The 21,249-nt window shown below is 41.3% G+C and overlaps 1 protein-coding gene across 1 annotated transcript in view; it reads left to right on the plus strand.

Moving 5' to 3' along the window:
- Nucleotides 1-2,879: 2,879 nt before the first annotated feature.
- The window catches only part of PPA1 (inorganic pyrophosphatase 1), a 29,704-nt gene continuing 11,334 nt past the window's right edge, over nucleotides 2,880-21,249 (plus strand). Inside the window, exons 1-6 of the mRNA XM_030940952.1 lie at nucleotides 2,880-3,050; nucleotides 5,457-5,515; nucleotides 16,006-16,059; nucleotides 16,892-17,011; nucleotides 19,897-19,983; nucleotides 20,894-21,020. Coding sequence (XP_030796812.1) covers nucleotides 2,987-3,050; nucleotides 5,457-5,515; nucleotides 16,006-16,059; nucleotides 16,892-17,011; nucleotides 19,897-19,983; nucleotides 20,894-21,020 — 511 coding nt within the window. The 5' untranslated portion in view covers nucleotides 2,880-2,986. The remainder of the gene's footprint in view (nucleotides 3,051-5,456; nucleotides 5,516-16,005; nucleotides 16,060-16,891; nucleotides 17,012-19,896; nucleotides 19,984-20,893; nucleotides 21,021-21,249) is intronic.

Raw genomic sequence — 21,249 nt, forward strand, 5'->3', positions numbered from 1 at the left:
AACGGGCCAGGCATGGTGGCTCATGCCTGTAATCCCAGCACTTTAGGAGGCTGAGGCAGGCGGATCACGAGGTCAGGATTTCGAGACCAGTCTGGCCAACATGGTGAAACCCCGTCTCTACTAAAGGTATAAAAAATTAGCCGGGTGTGGTGGCACACCCCTGTAATCCCAGCTACTTGGGAGGCTGAGGCGGGAGAATTGCTTGAACCCGGGAGGCAGAGGTTGCAGTGAGCCGAGATCGCACCATTGCACTCCAGCCTGGGTGACAGGGCAAGACTCTGTCTCAAAAAAAAAAAAAAAAGAAGTAGGAAGAACATGAGAAGAGAATGCAGTCATGGCCTGGCGCCGTGGCTCACGCCTGTAATCCCAACATTCTGGGAGGCTGAGGTGGGCGAATCATTTGAGGCCAGGAGTTCGAGGCTAGCCTGGCCAACATGACAAAACCCCATCTCTAATAAAAATACTACAATTAGCCAGGCATGGTGGTGCATGCCTGTGATCCCAGCTACTCAGGAGGCTGAGGTACAAGAATCACTTGAACCTGAGAGGTGCAGGTTGCAGTGAGCCAAAATCACACTACTGTACTCCAGCCTGGGTGACAGAGTGAGACTCTGTTTCATAAAAGAAAAAGAAAAAAAAAAAAAAAGAGAATGTAGTTGCAAGCCAAAGAAGTAAATTTGAGACACCCAATAGGGTCACCCAGAGCAAAGAGGACAGGATATGGACTGGAAAGTGCCACTAGATTTGGTCACTGAGAAAGATAATATTTGAGAAGAGATGGACTCCTTCTTTGTCAAACGAATGTACTTAAGAAGGTATTCTTCACCTTTTCATTAATTCCTCTACCCATTCATCCAGCAAAGATTCAGTAAACATCTACTCTAGGCTGTGTACTGTGCTAGGCCCTAGGGAGACACAGTAGACCAAGGTCCTTTTGGGCCTATAGGCTCACTACACTTGACTGCAAAGGAAATTTACAATGCACCAGGGCTGGGTGTTTTACCAGAGCTGGTACTGACTGGCTCTCTGAATACATTCGATGAAACAAGAGCCAGTGTGCAAGTTCGGAGGTCAGTGAGACTTTGTTATCTTGCTCTGAGCTGGCAGGAGGCAAAGGGAAAGTGTATGCAGAACATTATTATTGCATCACTGCTGTCTTCTTAAGTCAGTCACAGATGAGAGTCTGGGTATTTCCAAGAAAATTGGTTCCATCTGCTCAAAGGCAGAAAAGTGATAGAGCAGTCCAATCAAAAGAGCATCCCCCTTAAAATATTCTCTGAACTTGATCCTACTTTTTTTTTCTTTTTTGAAACGGAGTCTCGCTCTGTCACCCACGTTGGAATGCACTGGCATGATCTCAGCTCACTGCAACCTCCGCCTCCTGGGATCAAGTGTTCTCCTGCCTCAGTCACCCGAGTAGTTGGGATAACAGGCGTGTGCCACCACGCCCAGCTAATTTTTGTATTTTTATTAGGGACAGGATTTCACTGTGTTGGTCAGGCTGCATTCGAACTCCTGACCTCAGGTAATCTGCCCACCTCGGCCTCCCAAAGTCCTGGGATTGAAAGCGTAAGTCACCATGCCTGGCCTTGACTCTAATTAGTGACTAAACTATTGCTTCACTATTTTTTTTTTCCTGCCCTTTTGTTCTAACTGCAGTAAAACAGTGTGGTGCAATGTTCAAAAAAATCAGTGAATCACAGCCTTCTGAAAATTAATGGGTGTCAGTGGGGTTTGGGAGTTGGATAGACACAAAGGGAGGGACACCATAGCTAACTGGAGATCTTACTAGGTTTTCATTTAATATTCATTTTTTACAATAGACATTGTTTTGAAAAGAAGAGTTTAATTGAAAATGTCCTTAAGACACATTATCTTTAATGCTCTAGAAAAACTGTTATTTAAATAAATCCTGGCCATGAAAATTTTTTAACAAATAAAACTAGGCATTCTTTGAAATGTAAATAATAATTTCCTAATTTATATTGAGGATTTTGGATATACTTTTTTTCTTTAACATGTATGCCCAGGGAGGTAGGTAAGTGATGCAAATATTTTGCCCATTGCCTCTATCAGACTTTAGTTTTTGGGGTCTGGCCTGACATGATGAAATATAAACAGGAAAACAAGCTCAAAGGAGCCAACTCTAGCTCACGCCTGGACTTTCCCAATGCTTCCATCTGAAGCCCCTGGGGACCCAGGTGGGTTAAGTAAGGTGGTGAGGGGGCGGGTAGGGGAAAGAGGGTAGTAAATCTTCCCCCACTGGGGAGGGTGACAGTAACAACTTCCAAAGTGTTTACAAAGACCCAGGCTCTGCTCCAAGCATTTGACGTGTATTAACTCGGGTAATCATCCCAGTAACTCATGAAATAGTTACTATTACTATCTTCGCTTCCCAGATAAGCAACGGAGTCAGAGAGATTATAGAAAGTGGAGGAGCGACTTACTGGTAGCCACTAGGGGCGTCCGTAATATGGCTCAACTTTGTTAAGACGGATCAGAAAAATGCTCACCTTTAAGAGCGCAAGCAGGGCCTGTCTGGGGAAGCAGATGACTTATCAACGCCTTTTGAGATAAGGAATAGGTCTACGGGGAGGAGTGTGTGAGAATCAAAGGTGAGTTCCCTGTGTACGTGGTCGGCGGTCAACTCCTAGCTAGTCCTGCGCATTTGCCCTCCCGGGTCAGAGCCCAACGCCGAAGGAATAGAGCCAGCGCCGGCGACAGCCACGTGGCTCAGGCTCTGATCCCCGGCGGCAGTCCCAGACTCTGGGCCCGAGGGGCGGGGCGCGGGAGTGCGGAGTGCGCCTGCGCACGGGGTTGGCCCGGCGGGGGTGGGAGCGCCAGCGGAGCCGCGTTAAAGGCGCTCCCCGCCCCGCCCGCCGGTCTAGGACCCGTAGTGCGCAGGCGCCGGGCTCTCTGCTAGTCTGTCGGCGCCGCGTGCGGGCTGGTGGCTCTGTGGCAGCGGCGGCGGCTGGACTCCGGCACCATGAGCGGCTTTAGCACCGAGGAGCGCGCCGCTCCCTTCTCCCTGGAGTACCGAGTGTTCCTCAGTGAGTGTCTGCGGCCCCCGGCCCCTCCGCGCCCGTCCGCCCATTCATTCCCGGGCCTCGCCTCCCCGGGAGGGTGCGGCCCGCGTTCGGCCCCAATCTCTGACGCGTTGTGGGGCCTGGCCGGCCCTCACATTACACACTTGCCGCCGCCGGTCGGGGCGGCGGGGGTCGCCTCCGGCCATCTCTCCCCGCTGAACGGCGATGGTCCCTTTGTCACGCCCCTGGGTACCCGAACCTGGGCCCAGCTAGTTTTGCATGTGTCCGGCTCGGACAGGGTCTGATGGGAAAAGGAAATCACAGACCCACCCTGGAAAGGTGCCTGGAGGTAGCATAATCCCCGTAAGAGGATTGCTCAGTTTGGAGGAACGGCGATTCCGAGGGGGGTTCAGTGACTTCCTAAAGACCTTAATTCCGCCGCCGTAGCTCAGATTATGGGCGCTGAGCGGAGCCAAGTCCACCCCCTCGTTTTACAGAAGGGGAAACTGAGGCCCGATCGGGAGCCTCTGTGAAGGCGCTGGACCGGTCCTCCGGGGTCCCGGTAGCGCTCCTGCCTCTCCGCCGCCTGTGTTCCCTCAGCGCCGATGCTGGGAATCCTTATGAAACAGAAAGCTATTCCTCTCAAATCAAACAGATGACGTCAATCTGGAAGAATGACTGAGAAAGTGCCAAGTTTTTACCTTTGCAAGAAGATTCGGCGTCTAGGGGGTACCTACCCCGAGTCCTGCACCTAGGGCTGCACGGGGAAACAGGGCTGCACGGGGAAACCGGGAGGCTGCAGGCTGGCGCCCTCCACGCTCCTTAGGGCACCACCTTTTTTTTTGGCCTTGTAGGTGGAGGAAAGCTACTTGGGGTTTTTCTTTATCCTCTTACTCCCCCCACCCCCAGCTACTAGGATTAGATTATGGGCGATAACGGAGGCGTTCGTAAATATGTCACCACAAGCGCTTCTATTTTAACCTCTTTACAGTTTTATTTGGAAGGAAATGGCCAGGTGCCTCGAACTCTGAGTTGGTGTATGAAGGACGGGGAAGCAGGGAGTAGAGGGGACGAATGGGAATAGGCATTGAAGGAAAAAAGCTCCTAGCAAAAAGTAGCCTGGTGCGGGAGGAAAAGGAAAGTGAACCGTAAAGCAAACATCTAGCCAAAGGTTAACTATCAGATAAAATCCAGGAAGCGTGAGAACTACCCCCCCCCCATTTTATTTAATTTTGCAATTAAGCAACAAGGGCAGTGCAGTAACTTTTGACTAATAATTCATGGAACTGTTTTTCTGGATATAGTGTTGGCTCCAGAATTTCTCTGTAGGAAGGGCTTACAGAGGTGACTGGTTAGGGGTGGATCTTCAAGCTATATATGCAGAACAAACACACTGCTTTTACTTAGGTTATTTGCAATTAATATTTTCTCTCTCTGTATATAATATATATGTTATATATATCTTCCGTTATGGGAGACCAAAGTTACTTCTAGAATTTGGCACTAGCTGAAGTAACTGTTTTTGTCAAGTGGAACTCTTTGGAACTTAAGAAATACTAATAATTAGAACTCACTATATAGTTATCAAATTTTAAGTGCTTTATCCTTCCTTAATAGAAATAAACTTTTTTTTAGCTTTATAATATTACATTTGTCAATTTCTTTAAAACTGATAGAGGACTGGACAGACTGCAAAGTCACAATTGACCCTAACAGGACTTTTATGTTTTATTGTTTGTGTTTTGAAACAGAGTCTCGATCTGTTGCCCAGACTGGAGTGCAGTGGCGTGATCTCGGCTCACTGCAATTTCAGCTTCCCGGGTTCAGGTGATTCTCCTGCCTCAGCCTCCCGAGTAGCTGGGATTACAGGCACTTGCCACCACGCCCGGCTAATTTTTGTATTTTTAGTAGAGATGGGGTTTCACCATATTGGTCAGGCTGGTCTTGAACTCCTGACCTCATGATCCGCCCGCCTCGGCCTCCCAAAGTGCTGGGATTACAGGCGTAAGCCACTGCGCCCAGCTTAGTGTGAGAATAATATCTTGGTTTAAAAATGTGTACTGGTCGGGTGCAGTGGCTCACCCCTGTGATTCCAGCCCTTTGGGAGGCCGAGGTGGGCAGACTGTTTTGAGCTCAGGAGTTGGAGACCAGCCTGGGGAACATGGTGACACGACCTCCCTACAAAAGATACAAAAATTATTCAGGCGTAGTGGCTCATGCCTGTAGTTCCAGCTACTCAGGAGGCTGAGACTGGAGGATCACTTGAGCCTTCAAGAGGGAAGCAGAGGTGGCAGTGAGCCAAGATCACACCATTGTACACCATCCTGAGTGACAGAGTAAGAGACCCTGTCTCAGGAAAAAAAAAGTGTACTATGTGCATTTAGCAATACAACTAATTACAGTAATAACTTTTTCTAATTTATTTTGCAGAAAATGAGAAAGGACAATATATATCTCCATTTCATGATATTCCAATTTATGCAGATAAGGTAAGGCATCTTTGTCTTTTGGACACAGTCTACTCAGATCAGCTAGTTCTACACATGAATTTTCTTATATGTCTCTTAACAAGTGCTTAAAATGCCTCGCTGTGCTGTGAGTTAAAGGTCGGTTGATTAGACTGGGCGTGGTGGCTCATGCCTATAATCCCAGCACTTTGGGAGGCTTAGGCGGGTGGAGGCCAGAAGTTCAAGAACAGCCTGTCAACATGGTGAAACCCTGTCTCTACAAAAAATACAAAAACTAGCCAGGCGTGGTGGCATGTATCTGTAGTCTCAGCTACTTGCAAGGCTGAGTTGAGAGGATCATTTGTGCCTGGGAGGCAGAGGTTGCAGTGAGCCGAGATGCCACCACTGTACTCCAGCTGGGTGACAGAGTGAGACCCTGTCTCAAAAAAAAGACCATTGACTAAATAAGAAGTTAGTCTTAAAACTAGATTATTTAGTTAAAGAAGCAAATATAACTTGGGGAACGAGAGGAGGCATAAAAGCAAAAGTGTTTAAATCTGTCTTGGTAAAAAAAAAAGAAAAGAAAAATTTACATTAGTCCTTTTTGTATGTGTATTTGCAACTAAAGTCGCAATACTTCATTACTGGTTCTAAAATAAACCAGGTAGCCAGCACAGAATTTTGACTGTGGGAATTTTATGAAATAGTAAAAATAAACTAGATTATTCAATGCGTATAGGAAAATTTAGTCATGGGCTAGTACAGTTAAGATTTGCACAGTTAAGATAGAGTTAATAAAGGTAGGCACACAGACTTCTGAAAGGAAATAGCTGTTCCTGTATATACCTGTGAGAAGAAACCTAACCATAGCACAGATTGGTAGGTTTACCACAAATTGGTAAAAATCTTTACTTTTCTAGGGGAAAAAAAGTCTACATCTGTATGCACCAGAATAGCTGAGTGTGGGGAGATTGTAATCCCACTTAGGAGGTTGTGCTGGGAGGATCACTTGAGCCCAGGAGTTTGAGACCAGACTGGGCAACATAGCAAGACCCTGTCTCAGGAAAATAAATAACAATAACAATATATATCAAAATATTTATGATTCGTGGGACTGCCAGTGACTCTTGGTTTTATTTTCATTTTTGTCTTCTTATATTGTCTAATCTTTTTACAAAGAACATGTGTTATAAGTACAACTTTAAACAGTCATTTAAAAAAAAACCCATCTCTTCTTAGCCTCCTTTCCAATGGAAGTAGTTTGTACTGTATTTAGCAACTTGACACAAGGACAAATATCTTTTTCTTTTTCTACCTTTCAATTTTTTTTCCTTCAGTAAGGAAGTTTGATTCACATTGAGTACAAAGGTTTTTGAGTTGTAAGAATTACATAGGTTATTGACTTTCCTTAGCTAGATGTCAATACACAACACACGTGAACATCACTTTGCAATGCACGTCTAGAATAATAGTAATTTTGTTCTTGTGTGTGCTGTCTTACTGTTTTTCTGGGCATGACTATTAGATAGAAATAGACAAATTCATTGCACTTCTACCAGGAAGTTTGCTGCAGTTCTGTACTGCCAGAAATTCCAAATTTTGCATTGCTTCCGAGGAGGCTTCCTGGGTAAGACTCCAATTGGAGGCAATGGAGCAAACAGCCCCAGGCCAATTATGTGCCACAAATACAGGAGGGACCTCTAATTGGCATGTGTTTTTCCTGTGGGAATATCAGCACTGTATTTACTCACAAACTTGAATTTGTTACATCTGATTTCCTGGGAGTTGATATAAACTGCAGAATCCTTCCCTCTTGAATTGGCCCCATTGGGTTGGCTTGAATTATCTGCTTGTTGTATTACAGTATGTATACCATACTGTAGCATCTCAGACCATTTTGAGCAATGAAGAGGTATAAAATGATGACCCTAAGTTTATTGATAATACCCTGGCATACAGGTGTGCTACAGGAAGAAAACATTTTCTTGACATAGAGCTGTTTTCCCAGTGTTCATAAGTGATTGTATTCCTACCAAGGACCAGAATGATCATAGATGTTTTGGTACCTACTCTTATTGCTGCTTCAAGTTACTCCAAAATAGGAAACAAGCTACATTTTGGTGTCCTGTTAAATGTGTTCACTTAGATTACTCGGGGACACTGAAGTCTTATAAGGGACTGGTTGTGTCTATAAAGTGGATTACTCAAATGAAGACTCTGCCTTGGACTGCCCTGTCCCAGCTCAAAAGCACAAGCTCTTATGACTCTGGATTTTACCAGGGGTCTAGACCTCAGTGGACCTTGGGCAGAAGCCTTCCTGTCTGACAGGCCGGAAAGAATTCTTTTTTGTTTTTAAGGAAGTTACTTGTTTGAAACACAAATAAAGGTGTGGTAGACATCATTTTGGATTATAGCCTTTTAAAAAAATCTGATTAACTTGACTCGTTAGAGTGTGATTTTCTTTCTTTTTTATAAAAGAATCCATTGTGATTAATTTTACATGAATACATTCTCATGGGCTTGGCCTTGGACTTTATTCCTAATGTGGTCAGTCGTCTGAGGGATGATAATGAGGGAATGTCATGATCAAGTGAGCATGTACCTTTAACACGGCTCAGTCAGCTCCACTAAGGAAAAATGTCCAAGGACTCATATCCATATCAGACCTTTTTTTTTTTTTTTTTTTTTTTTTTTTTTGAGACAGGGTCTCACTTTGTCACCCAGGTTGGAGTGCAGTGGCATGATCATGGCTTCCTGCAGCTTATACCTCCCAGGCACAAGTGATCCTCCTGCCCCAGCCTCCTGAATAGTGGGACCACAGGCACATACCACCACGCCCAGCTAATTTTTCTATTTTTTTTGTAGAGATGGGGTTTCCCTATGTTGCCCAGGCTGGTCTCAAATTCCTGGGTTCAAGCGATCTGCCCACCTCAGCCTCCAAAAGTGCTGGGGTTGCAGGCGTGAGCCACTGTGCCCAACCCATATCTGGACCTTTTAATGTGACTGTTCAGTTTGGCATATGCCGTTAGGTAATCAGTCCAGTCAGTTCTGGAAAATCTTTTGAGTCGGGTACCCTGCTTTGATTATTTCCAAATCCAGTGGGTAGAGAAGGTAAAGGCAAGGGCTCACTGGATATTTTTAAATTGCAGGGATGTCCTTTGCTCTGGATCAATTTTAGGATCAAATATAAAGGCACCTATAGTTCAGAGTATCTTCTAACATAAAACTTCTGAGATACCAGAAATTTTCCAAAACATGGTATAAACAGTATGAAACACTGGGTAGATAAAAGCTTTCTGTAAATCTTAAAGTGCTCAAATATCATGACCTGCTTTTTTAGTTTTGGAAATCAGATATTTTTCTATTCCGTATCTTAAACTTTCATGTTAAATTCTAATTCTGACAATGTAGGGTTCTGTTTTTTTCAGGTGATTGTTGGGAGCATATAGAAGCATATATAAATACGGAATATGTGTTTCTTTTTTTCCCTTCTGAAAGAAAGTCAAGCCTCTAATCAAACAGATTGATGCTTCCGAAACTTGAAAGAATATTATCTACAATTTGGCATAAATGCATTGTTTTGGGAACGTTTCCATGGTCAAACTTGTTAGTCATTGCAAACCAGAAAAGTTTGACAGCTGGAAATGCAGACCCTTGTGCTTGATTTTATAAAGACATTAATATAAACAGATTATGCTTCGAATATCTGTTTTCAAAATGTAGTCATCATAAAGCTTATCTGAAAAGAAAAAATAGCAAAAATAGCAGCTTTTTCTTCCTTTTTTTTTTTTTTTTTTAAGACAGGGTCTCACTCTGTCACCCAGGCTGGAATGCAGTGGTGTGATCTTGGCTCACTGCAGCCTCCACCTCCTGGGCTTGAGCAATCCTCCCACCTCAACCTCCTGAGTAGCTGGGACTACAGGTGCGCACCACTGTACCTGGCTAATTTTTTTGTATTGGTAGAGACAGACTTTGGCTGGTCCCGAACTCCTGAGCTCAAACAATCCACCCACCTCAGCTCTCAAAGTGGTGGGATTACAGGCATGAGCTACCACACCCAGCCAGCAGCTTATTCTTAATTATGACATGACAAATTAAGTTATTGCTCTACATCGGTACATATGGTAGTGTGTAGTAGCAAATACAGGCATTTGTTTGAGCTGCAATGAGTAGAAGATCTATGTAACTGGAAAACAAATGAGTATTTCTAAAAGTTTTGTGTGTATGTGTTTTAATCTCTTTAATAAGTTAATGATCTCCCTTGGAATCTTAACACAATTTGTTGAGCAAATGTTTTTTGGGTTGGTGTAAGTCATGTCTTTCTTTACTAAGTCACAATTCTAAATGAATAAGGGGCGCAACAGTGTGAACTTCGGTCATCATATTTCTTTCTGATAGCTTCTCAAATAGACTTCTGTCACTGTTGATGAAATTTTTCAGGTATCCATATACTTTTAACAAATTAGAGTATATCCTTCTAGAATCATATTACCAACGTAGCCAGAACAGAGTTAAGAGCCATTGTCATTTGGTGAGCAGTGAATAAGGTAAAGTATTGTTGGAAATGATGAAATCTGGTATACCTTTTCGAAAGCATCTTTATGAGATGGAACATTTTCTTTTAACTACATGAGCTCTTCTGATAGGGAATTTATACTCCAAAACTAGTCTAGAAGTTAAAAAAAAAAAAAGGTAAAGCTTGGTTTGGATTAGCTTCTTGCTGTATGTTTATTCTCTAGATAAATTTAGAAGAAAATTCTCTCCACCTCTGTTTTTTCTCCAGATTTTATTGCAAAACAATAAAGATTTAAAAACGGGGGGTGGGCTAGGTGCCGTGGCTCATGCCCATAATTCTAGCACTCTGGGGGGCCTAGGTGGATGAATTGCTTGAGCTCAGGAGTTCAAGACCAGCCTCAGCAACATGGTGAAACCCTGTTTTTACCAAAAAAAAAGAGAAAAAGAAAATTTAGCTGGGTGTGGTGGCAGCTACCTGTGGTCCAGGAGGGCTGAGGTAGGAGGATCACTTGAGCCCTGGAGACGCAGGTTGCAGTGAGCTGAGATCGTGCCACTGCACTTCAGCCTGGGTGACAGGTAAGACTCTGTCTCAAAATAAATAAATAAATAAGAGTGGTGGTACCAGGGGGTGATTTTTGTGTTTCTTTCTAAGCCTGGTATTTACTAGATTTCTGAAGTTATCTAGAGAAACACACAATGAGTCAACTTGAAAATGCTAATGTCAGCCACTTGGTGTAATTCTGTAGTATAGTTCATCGAATTTACCAAATCCAGGATTAGAAATAAGTCTCAATAAGGACACACTGAACTTAACTGCTAAGATTTAAAGATGAGATGTAATTAAATTAAGAGCATGTTCCCTATATATGTACTTAACTGCATTAGTAATAACAGCCTACCAAATGGCCATAGCCTGTTCATTAGTAAATGACTTGTCAGACTACTGACTTGGTCCACAAGACTCTAACCAGTTTGGAGATGAGACTGGCCCTCACCGTATTACTGTAATTAATATTCCTGTTTACTTAGTGAAGTTATAAGCCTAACCAAGATATAGGAGATATTTCTTCTATTTCTGAAACATTTTTATTTTAAATCTTTTTGATTAATGGAGTGATACAATGTAGACTTGTTGAGTTGCCAATTTCCTTAGAATCTGGACATCTTTAACATTTTGTTGTAACATCTTGACTACTTGATAAAATGATTATAAATCTGGGAAGTGAAATAGACTTTTATTTTTTTGTAGAGACAGAGTCTATGTTGCTCAGGCTGGTCTTGAACTCCTGGCCTCAAGTGATCCTCCTGCCTCAACCTCCCAAAGTGCTGGGTTTACAGGCACAAGCCACCATACCTGGCCTGAAATAGACAGTTATATTTCTGACTTTGGGAAGTCAGAGCTAAACTTATAGTTTGCCTTTTCCCATATCCCCCACTGGTTTGTCAGCAAGGTAATTATTGGGTTTACCAAAATCATCCCTTTAGGGAGACTTAACTTCCTTCTTTTCTGAAGCCGTTAACAGAGAGCTGAGAGCTCTGATGCCAGACCAATGACTGAGACTCCAAAGCATGGTAGGATTGGAGGATGGAATTCTGGGAAGTCCTAACAATGGGGGTAACAAGATAGTAAATCCAAGATCCAGCTAAGTAACAGTTGAAACCAGTTGGGATTAAAGAAGAAGGAATGAATTTGTAACTGAGTAGTACTAAATTTCTTAAAATCGCTGTTTTTAAAGTGCATGAATATTGGAATCATTAAAACGCATAAAAACAGTAATAGTTTTTGTAGCAACGGAGTTGCTATAAAATTCATTGAACTTCTCATATCAGTTGCCCTGAAAAATCCTAAATATCACTGTTGTTCACCTAGTGGCAACTCTGAATTATTAGCCAGGATGTCTACAAGAAAGTTGTTCTTTAGTAGTAATTCCTGCTGAAGTATGTGGGACACCCCCTCCTTATAAGTACAGAGCTGGACAGGATGGCTTGCGCCTGTAATTCCAGCTACTAGGGAGGCATAGACGGGAAGATCGCTTGAGGCTAGGAATTAGAGACCAGCCTGCTCAACATATCCTGACTTCATCTCCAAAAACATAATTAAAAAACAATTAGCCAGGTGTGGTGGTACACACCTATAGGCCTAGCTACTCAGGAGGCTGAGGCAGGAGGATTGCTTGAGACCAGGAGTTGGAGGCTGTAGTGAGCTATGATTGCATCACTGTACGCCAGTCTCGGTGACAGAGTGAGACCTCGTCTCTCTCTCTCTCTCTTTTAAAATTTTTTTTTTTTAAGAGACGGGTCTTGCTATGTTGGTCAGGTTGGTCTTGAACTCTTGGCCTCCAGCAGTCCTCCTGCCTCTGCCTCCCAAAGTGCTAGGATTATAGGCATGAGTTGCCACACCTGGCTGAGACAAGTATTACTACAGCATCTACATGAATTTGAAAGTGTGCTAAACATTGATTTTTACAGATGAGTCACTCACCCCAAGCTGTAGCATGAGGCCTACAAGCTGGAGTACCAGATTTAGCAGGCGAGAATTCTACCCCTGAACCACCACCAATGCTACCAGCAGTTGATTTGGAAATTAAACTCTTTGGGAGTTAAAATAACTTTTTATTTTGTTCATTGCTAGTCTTCAGAGCCTGGAAAAGTACCTGGCACATCCTGGTGGTCCACAAAAAATATTTGTTGAAAAAAATCAGTGAATTGACTTTGGCTTTTGCAGGTACTCCCTGCTGTTTTTGCCCAGCTAATTTCTTCTTTTTTTTTTTTTTCCTTTTGAGATGGAGTCTTGCTCTGTTGCCCAGGCTGGATTGCAGTGGTGTGATCTCGGTTCACTGTAACCTCTGCCTCCCAGGTTCACGCCGTTCTCCTGCCTCAGCCTCCTGAGTAGCTGGGACTACAGGCGCCCGTCACTACATCCGGCTAATTTTTTTGCATTTTTAGTGGAGATGGGTTTTCACCGTGTTAGCCAGGATGGTCTCGATCTCCTGAACACGTGATCCGCCCACCTTGGCCTCCCAAAGTGCTGAGATTATAGGTGTGAGCCACCATGCCCGGCCTCACCCAGCTATATTTCTAGAAAACACCAGACCTTCAGGCTTTTGTTCGCCATAGAATTCTCTCACCATTTTCTGAAGGATGTTTTCTTCCTTGTTATTTTTTTCCTTCCCATTAATTATGTAGATTTATGTTATTAGGTAATACTGTTTTGAGAGTCTATACATATTTGTCATTTAATACTATTAAAGTGTTCAATATAGTTTCTAAACTTTGAATTAGTTATTTCAGCTTTATTTGCTATATCTTTCTTGAAGCAATGTATTCATTCAGTGGCTTTTTTTTTTTTTTTTTTGAGACGGAGTTTCGCTCTTGTTGCCTAAGGTGGAGTACAATGGGGCGATCTCGGCTCACTGCAACCTCCACCTCCCAGGTTCAAGCAATTCTTCTGCCTCAGCCTTCCCGAGTAACTGGGATTACAGGAATGCCTCATTATGACCGGCTAATTTTTATATATTTAGTAGAGACAGGGTTTCTTCATGTTGGTCAGGCTGGTCTTGTACTCCCTACCTCAGGTGATCCACTCGCCTCGGCCTTCCAAAGTGCTGGGGTTACAGGCGTGAGCCACCGCGCCTGGCCTGGTGGCGTTTTAACAAAATTAACAGCTAATCTTGGCGAGCTCTTCAGTTGATCTTTCATGTCATAACAGCTCCATCTTGTGAATCTTTAGGGTACTGCTACTGAAAACCGAAAGCCCTGACTTGTTCTTTTCACAGACCTACACATCTCATTTTTACGCCTGAGAAGTGGACAAAACTCTTGAAAACTTAGTGGGCAAGGTGAAATGTAGTCAAAGATTGGTTCTGAGGTTTTCTACCCAGGATGAACAATCAGGGTTACATTTTCTAAACCATCTAGTTATTTTAGAGGGATACAGGGATAGAGCAGTTTCTTCAGTCCTAGATTTAAGTAATATCTCCATTCTTTTGGTTTTTATGTTGTACTGGGTAGGTGAGGTGTCAGGAGGCTTGATGCAGAAACCCATGGATGCTTTAGTCTTCCATGGTTTCAGCAGGAACTTAAGATGACAGAAGTTTTACACTTTTGAATTGAAATCAGTGTAGTTTTTCTGCTTGGTAGCAGCAAGGTAATTATTGACTTGAAACCTTTGACTTATTCCCTTGTGGCTTATCAGTTCCCGTGTTTTGATGGAAAGTAGCAAAGAAGTAATTCTAAAGAGTGGTGTAACCAAGTGATTTTCATTTTAAGTTCTTAAAATGTACTTTACCAGTCTGGGTAACATGGCAAAACTCCATCTCTACCAAAAAAAATTTTTTTAAATATATATATTATATAATATATATTTTATATATATCATGTAATATATATATTATATATATATATATATATCTTTTATCTATCTATCTTGGCTGGATGTGGTGGCGTGCACCTGTAGCTCCAGCTACTCAGGAGGCTGAGATGGGAAGATTGCTTGAGCCAGGGTGGTTGAGGCTTCAGTGAGTCAAGCTCATGCCACTGCACTCCAGCCTGGGTGGCAGAGTGAGACCCTGTCTCAAAAAAAAAAAAAAAAAAGAACATTTTATAAGCATAACTGCAGGCCAGGTGCGGTGGCTCACACCTATAATCCCAGCACTTTGGGAAGCCGAGGCGGGTGGATCATCTGAGGTCAGGAGTTTGAGACCAGCCTGCCAACATGGTGAAATTCCATCTCTACTAAAAATACAAAAATTAGCCAGGTGTAGTGGCACGCCCCTGTGTAATCCCAGCTACTTGGGAGGCTGAGACAGGAGAATCACTTGAACCCAGGAGGTGGAGGTTGCAGTGAGCCAAGATTATGCCACTGCGCTCTAGCCTGGGTGACAGAAAACAGTTGTTATAGATTTAGCTTCATCTGTGCCCTTTGTAGAGGCTGAAAACTGAAAAACTGCAGTTAAAGTTCTATTCCTTGAAAAAAAATAGTATTCTGAATAATTAAAGCTCAAGTTTAAAGAACCTATGCCATATTTAACTCCAGTGTGCAAAATGGGTTAGCAAAGTATGGTTTGTTTTTCATTATGTTTTGAAACTGCACATCTGGGAATTTACTCCCTGAATATATCCATTTTATAGTAGTCAATTTAAGGCTATAAGCCAATTACAATAGAACTATCATTGATTAAAATATTTTTAGAGCATGTTCTCTTATCTTCAAAGTCAAAGTCCTTTTGAAGGGGGCTTTATTTCTAAAAACAGCCAAATTGGGAGAATAATATGGATAATGAAGCTGATGAGTTTTGTTTGATGCTAAAACGAAAGTATGACCAAGTAATTAGGCTGACAGGGGTTCACCTTATAAACTAAAGGATGATCAAGTAATTAGGCTGACTTGGGGTTTGTCTTATAAACCATCTCTGAAATGGAAGCTCTGAAAACATTTTGAGTGATTGCAGTGTGTCTGAAGGAAGTAACACTGGCCTTTGGAGAGGGTTTTGAAGATGGTCTTCAGAGATACAGGTTCTGTTATGTTTATTTAAGAACTGTTTCCTTCCTAGGAACATTCTTTCCACTGTCAATTTTTATTCTGAAACACTTAAAGCATACAGAAAAGTTAAAAGATTTATATAGTTAAGTTGGCTGGGCAAGATGGCTCACACCTGTGATCCCAGCACTTTGGGAGGTAGAGGCAGGAGGATCACTTAAGGCCAGGAGTTTGAGACCAGCCTGGGCAACATAGTAAGAGCTTGTCTCTACAAAAAATTTAGAAGTAAATAAAAATTAAGAAGAACTATACAGTAAGCAATCATATACTGACCACCTTGATTCTATAATGAATATTTTCCTTTAATTGCATTATTTCTTCATCTATCATTCTCTTTTTTTTTGATGCATTTTGTTGAAAATCCAATTGACTTCAAAGATCTGATACAATGAACAGTTTGACTTTGGAAGAAATAGTGCATGCTCCCTCAAAGAACAAATTGGCTCCTGTGACCATCTCACTTTCTCTGTTTTTTCAGGATGTGTTCCACATGGTAGTTGAAGTGCCACGCTGGTCTAATGCAAAAATGGAGGTAATATTTCACTTTACATTTGAGTCAGACTTAGGATATGGGTTTTGATCTAGTCACACTGACTTGATCAAGGATGAACCATCTAAACTCCAAGGTTTTTCTCCATCTGGTCCTAGTCTGTTTTCTAGTTGTGTCTCCCATTGCCAGCAGTCTTCCCTTTGGGCTCCAGCTGAACTCAACTGTTTACAAATATGTCCCAAACTTTTCTTCCCAATATCTTTGCTTCCGATGTTCCCAAAACCTAGAATTACTTTTTCTCCTCTTACTCTCTGTAAGCCCATCACTGACCCCTCCTTAGTCACCCCAGCCACAGATACCCTCATTGGAATTTCAGTTGCATGGTGTTAGTTTCTTTCTGACGATACCTACCATCATTGCCTTTTGTTATGGATATTTATAACATATTTTATACCACATACTCTTTTACAGTAATCACATTTTTTGTGTGTAATAAATACCCGAGTATTTGAATAATTTTAAATTCTGTAAAGGAAAATAAAATTGGATAGTGTTTATTTTGCCCTTTTAATAAAAATTACGATATTTTTATTACTCAAACATTAGAATTTATTCCAGGTAATTTTAGTCTTTGCTTTCTAGAATTAGTAAATGTTCTTTTTCCCTTCTTGATAGTTCCTTTATACCTCACATAACCTTTCCACTTAGTGGCTGATTATGGAAGCACCTTAGTTCAATTATAAAATTGTTAGGGATGAAATATATCATTAAAGTGGAATTAGGGAACATAGATACCATAATTCATTTCCTCAGATCCTTATTTGAATAGTATTTCACATCCAAATATGCAACGATTTGAAATTTTTTATTTCAGATTGCTACAAAGGACCCTTTAAACCCCATTAAACAAGATGTGAAAAAAGGAAAACTTCGCTATGTTGCGAATTTATTCCCGTACAAAGGATATATCTGGAACTATGGTGCCATCCCTCAGGTATGTCTTCATGCAACTGCTGACAATGTACTTTTTAACTTACTAAATATTAACTTACTGCTATTAGTAAAAAAGATTTGAATACCTGTAGAGAGTTTTTTCTATGGTAGATTTTAAAAACATAAGAAGAGATAATTAACTCATTTGAATGCTTCCTTAAATAACTTATTTTCAAGATAAACTGAAAGGTAAATATTTACAATGTTTAAATTGAGATTTGAACGTTTATTCTTTTCTGAAATATTTTTTTCTTTTTTGGACTGGTTGTAAGCTATATAAATTCTCTACAGACTGAGTTGCAAGTCTATTCAGTCAAGAAAGAGTGTATAGTAGTAGTCAAAAGCACTGATTTTTGGCACCAGACAGACCAGAGTTCAAATCCCAAGATGGCCACTTCCTAGCTTACCTGACTTGCCTCCCTTTCTTTCTCCTTGAGACGTTAATATCGCCTCCCTGAGCTATTCACAGTATGTAGGTGGTATGGTTATTTCAAAAAATAAAGCACTTAACACCTGCACACACAAGCTGTCATAACTGCTGACTTTTATGTTTAGAGTCTTGATTCCCTCTTCTTCAGGTCAGGCTCTTTGTGGTAAAGTAATGAGGGGATCCTGTTTTCTTAAATAGTCAACCCTTTGAGAAGAGTTGTTTACCAATTTATTCCTGGCACAATGTATGTAGCAGGTTCTTATTTAATATTTGAGTGAAGAATCACTAGGATCTTGTCTATAATGAGTAAATGACATCTATTAAATTCTGGTTTGGCTAGGCCAGTGCTGTGGCACTTAAAATTTAATGCTGAGACACTAAATGAACATTCAGTTTAATTTGTTGATAAATGGTTTGTTTTTATCAACAATGAAGTCTGTTAAATGGAACCTACTATGAAACAACCTTTAAGATAGTAGAACATAGGTCTGACCCATCTGGCTTGTTAGGTAAGCACAAAGTCATTTGTCTTAATTACAGTGTTTCACCTTATACTTTAATTGATTTTTGTTGTTGTTGTTATTTTTGAGACGGAATCTCGCACTGTTGCCCAGGCTGGAGTGCGGTGGTGCAATCTTGGCTCACTGCAACCTCTGCCTCCTGGTTTCAAGTGATTCTCTTGCCCTAGCCTCCTGAGTAGCTGGGATTACAGGCACCTGCCACCACGCCCAGCTAATTTTTTTGTATTTTTATTAGAGATAGGGTTTCACTGTATTGGCCAGACTGGTCTCAAACTCCTGACCTTGTCATCCGCCTGCCTCGGCCTCCCAAAGTGCTGGGATTACAGGCATGAGCCACCACACCCAGCCTCAGTTGATTTATTAATAGTGTTCAGCCTTGATATATCATCCTTGTAGGAGAACATTGCTGAAATACTTACTATTCTGTGGGGTGGATTTTGCTTTCTTAATGTTGGATTTGTTAGATGTGGTCTTCCTTTATCCCCCTTCTCATTTATCTTTTTACCTTTACTCCAGCTGAGTAGCCAAAAAATCCAAGTAATGTGTTCCAGTTGGAAGAAAAAAGAACCAATAGCAACAGCTACATTTTAAACCTAACACCCTGGCTAGCACAGGCTATCAGTTCTTTTGTGAGATGTTCTGCAAGGACTCTGGCTTACAATTTAGGAAGGAAAGAAAGCCAGTCATGTAAAGCTCCAGAAAATCCTGATTAAACTTTTCAGTCTTGACTCCTGGTCAGTGGTGATACTTTTAACATCAGAACATAACCTTTTGGCTGGGTGTGCTGGCTCATACCTGTAATCCCAGCACTTTGGGAGGCCAAGGTGGGAGGATCACCTGAGGTCAGGAGTTTGAGACCAGTCTGGCCAACATGGTGAAGCCCCATCTCTACTAAAAATACAAATATTAGCCAGGTGTGGTGGCGTATGCCTGTAATCTCAGCGACTCAGGAGGCTGAGACAGGAGAATTGCTTGAACATGGGAGGCAGAGGTTGCAGTGAGCCAAGATTGCACCACTGCACTCCATCCAGTCTGAGCGACAGAGCAAGACTCTGTCTCAAAAAAGAAAAAGAACATAACCTTTCCGTCTTACTATTATTGCCTACCTACTTCTGTTTTGGGAATTTATTATAAAGAAAATCTAAGACCAGGTACAGTGGCTTATGCCTGTAATCCCATACTTTGGGACACCAAGGTGGGAGTATCACTTGAGCCCAGGAGTTTGAGACCAGCCTAAGCAACATAGTGAGACCCTGTCTCTACAAAAAAAAAAAAAAGAAAAGAAAAGAAGGAAAAGGAAAACACACACACACACACACACATTTTTGTGTGTTTTATTTTCTGTTTTTTTTTTTTTTTTCTTTGAGATGGAGCCTCGCTCTGTTGCCCAGGTTGGAGTGCAGTGGCATGATCTAGGCTCACTGCAACTGCTGCTTCCTGGGTTCAAGCGATTCTCCTGCCGCAGCCTCCCAAGTAGCTGGTATTACAGGCATGCACAACCATGCCTGGCTAATTTTTATATTTTTAGTATATACAGGGTTTCACCGTATTGGCTAGGCCGGTCTCGAACTCCTGACCTCAGGTGATCCACTTGCCTCAGCCTCCGCGGCCTGAAACCACACATCTTTAAAGTAAATGTTTTGGTCTATGTTTGTGTTTTCCCTGTTGTCTCAGTTATTAAGTAGTTGGCTTTTGCTTGTTTTAAATAGGATCATTATCTGTTTTAAAGCTTAAATTTAGCATTATATGTGTAGTAGGAGCTACAACATTTAATTGAAACTATTGTGCGTAGTTAAGATTCTTAAATGCAAATGAAGAACTAAAACAATGAAGAAAAATAGCTGAAGAGTCATAGGATGTTATCTGTTATTCTCAACATGATCCATTTTGTCCATATGTATGGGAACGATATACATTAAGTATTATTTTTTTCAGACGTGGGAAGACCCAGGGCACAATGATAAACATACTGGCTGTTGTGGTGACAATGACCCAATTGATGTGTGTGAAATTGGAAGCAAGGTAATGAGATGTGACATTTTTTTCTTTAGTGTTGAGAGATTAATGAAGTATGCCAAATTTCATACTTTAAAAAATACTGTGAATAAAATGGATGAATATTAGTGAAATAATGATGTCTCTTTGGTTTAAAGGCTTCTCTTGCATTTTAAGCATTTGTATATTATAATTTGTACATTTAAACCTAGTCTGGAAAAAAACATGTCTGTGTATGTATGATTGAACATATATCTGGAAAAACTGGACATGTTCTGCATTGCTTTAGAAGATGGATAATTAATCAATAGGTGAAAGGTACCAGGAGGGAAATTCCCTCTCAATCCATGGCAAACCTTGCCTAACAATTTAGAATGATCAGTAAATTGACCCAAACCAAATAACCTCTTGAGTTGGAGATTCATGGTAGTAATTCCTCCATCAAGTAGGGTTGTTCTACGATTCTGATTATAGTTATTTCTTTATGTCTCTCTCAGGCTTAGAGAAATAGCAAACAACTAAAAACAAAGTTTTCATTTTGTTTTTTAAGTCATAAACTTTTTAAGTCATTGTATGACTTGCTTAACTCAATGACTTTTATAAAATAAAAGGTAAAGCATATTAAGATACATATTTGAGACTATGGAGGACTTATTCTTCAGTATAATCAATGATAGTGCAAAAAACATTGATTACCCTGAGCTATTGACTGGTTTCCCTATGACCTAGAAGAAAATAGGACCTATAAGTCCTGTTTTCAACTTTAATAGGACTGATGAAACATTTACGTACCTAGGTTTTTAACATTTGCTTAAAGGAACAGTCTCCAGGTAAATTCACAAGAACTTGGCCTCTTTCTTACTTCCTGTTAGCCAAGTAAAACTGTCTGCTAGAGTTTCATTCTGTAATGTTGTCCTGACTTTGGCTATTGACTTAGGTATGTGCAAGAGGTGAAATAATTGGCGTGAAAGTTCTAGGCATATTGGCTATGATTGATGAAGGGGAAACCGACTGGAAAGTCATTGCCATTAATGTGGATGATCCTGATGCAGCCAACTATAATGGTAAGAAAATTTGAAGAGTCTGAAGTCTTTCTAATTAATTCATAAACACCACCAAACTTAACCTGTAATGACAGAATTGTAAGCCCATGCCTTCAAACTATTAAAGGATGGAGGAACAAAGCACTGTTCAAGCATTATTTCTATGACTGTACTTGTAATTAACTAAGTACACTTTCTCCTTCATTCCAGAACAGAAAAATCTGGTAAGTTCTTACTGTTTCTTTGTCCT

Source organism: Rhinopithecus roxellana, chromosome 11 (assembly GCF_007565055.1).
Source record: "Rhinopithecus roxellana isolate Shanxi Qingling chromosome 11, ASM756505v1, whole genome shotgun sequence".
Taxonomy (NCBI): Eukaryota; Metazoa; Chordata; class Mammalia; order Primates; family Cercopithecidae; genus Rhinopithecus; species Rhinopithecus roxellana.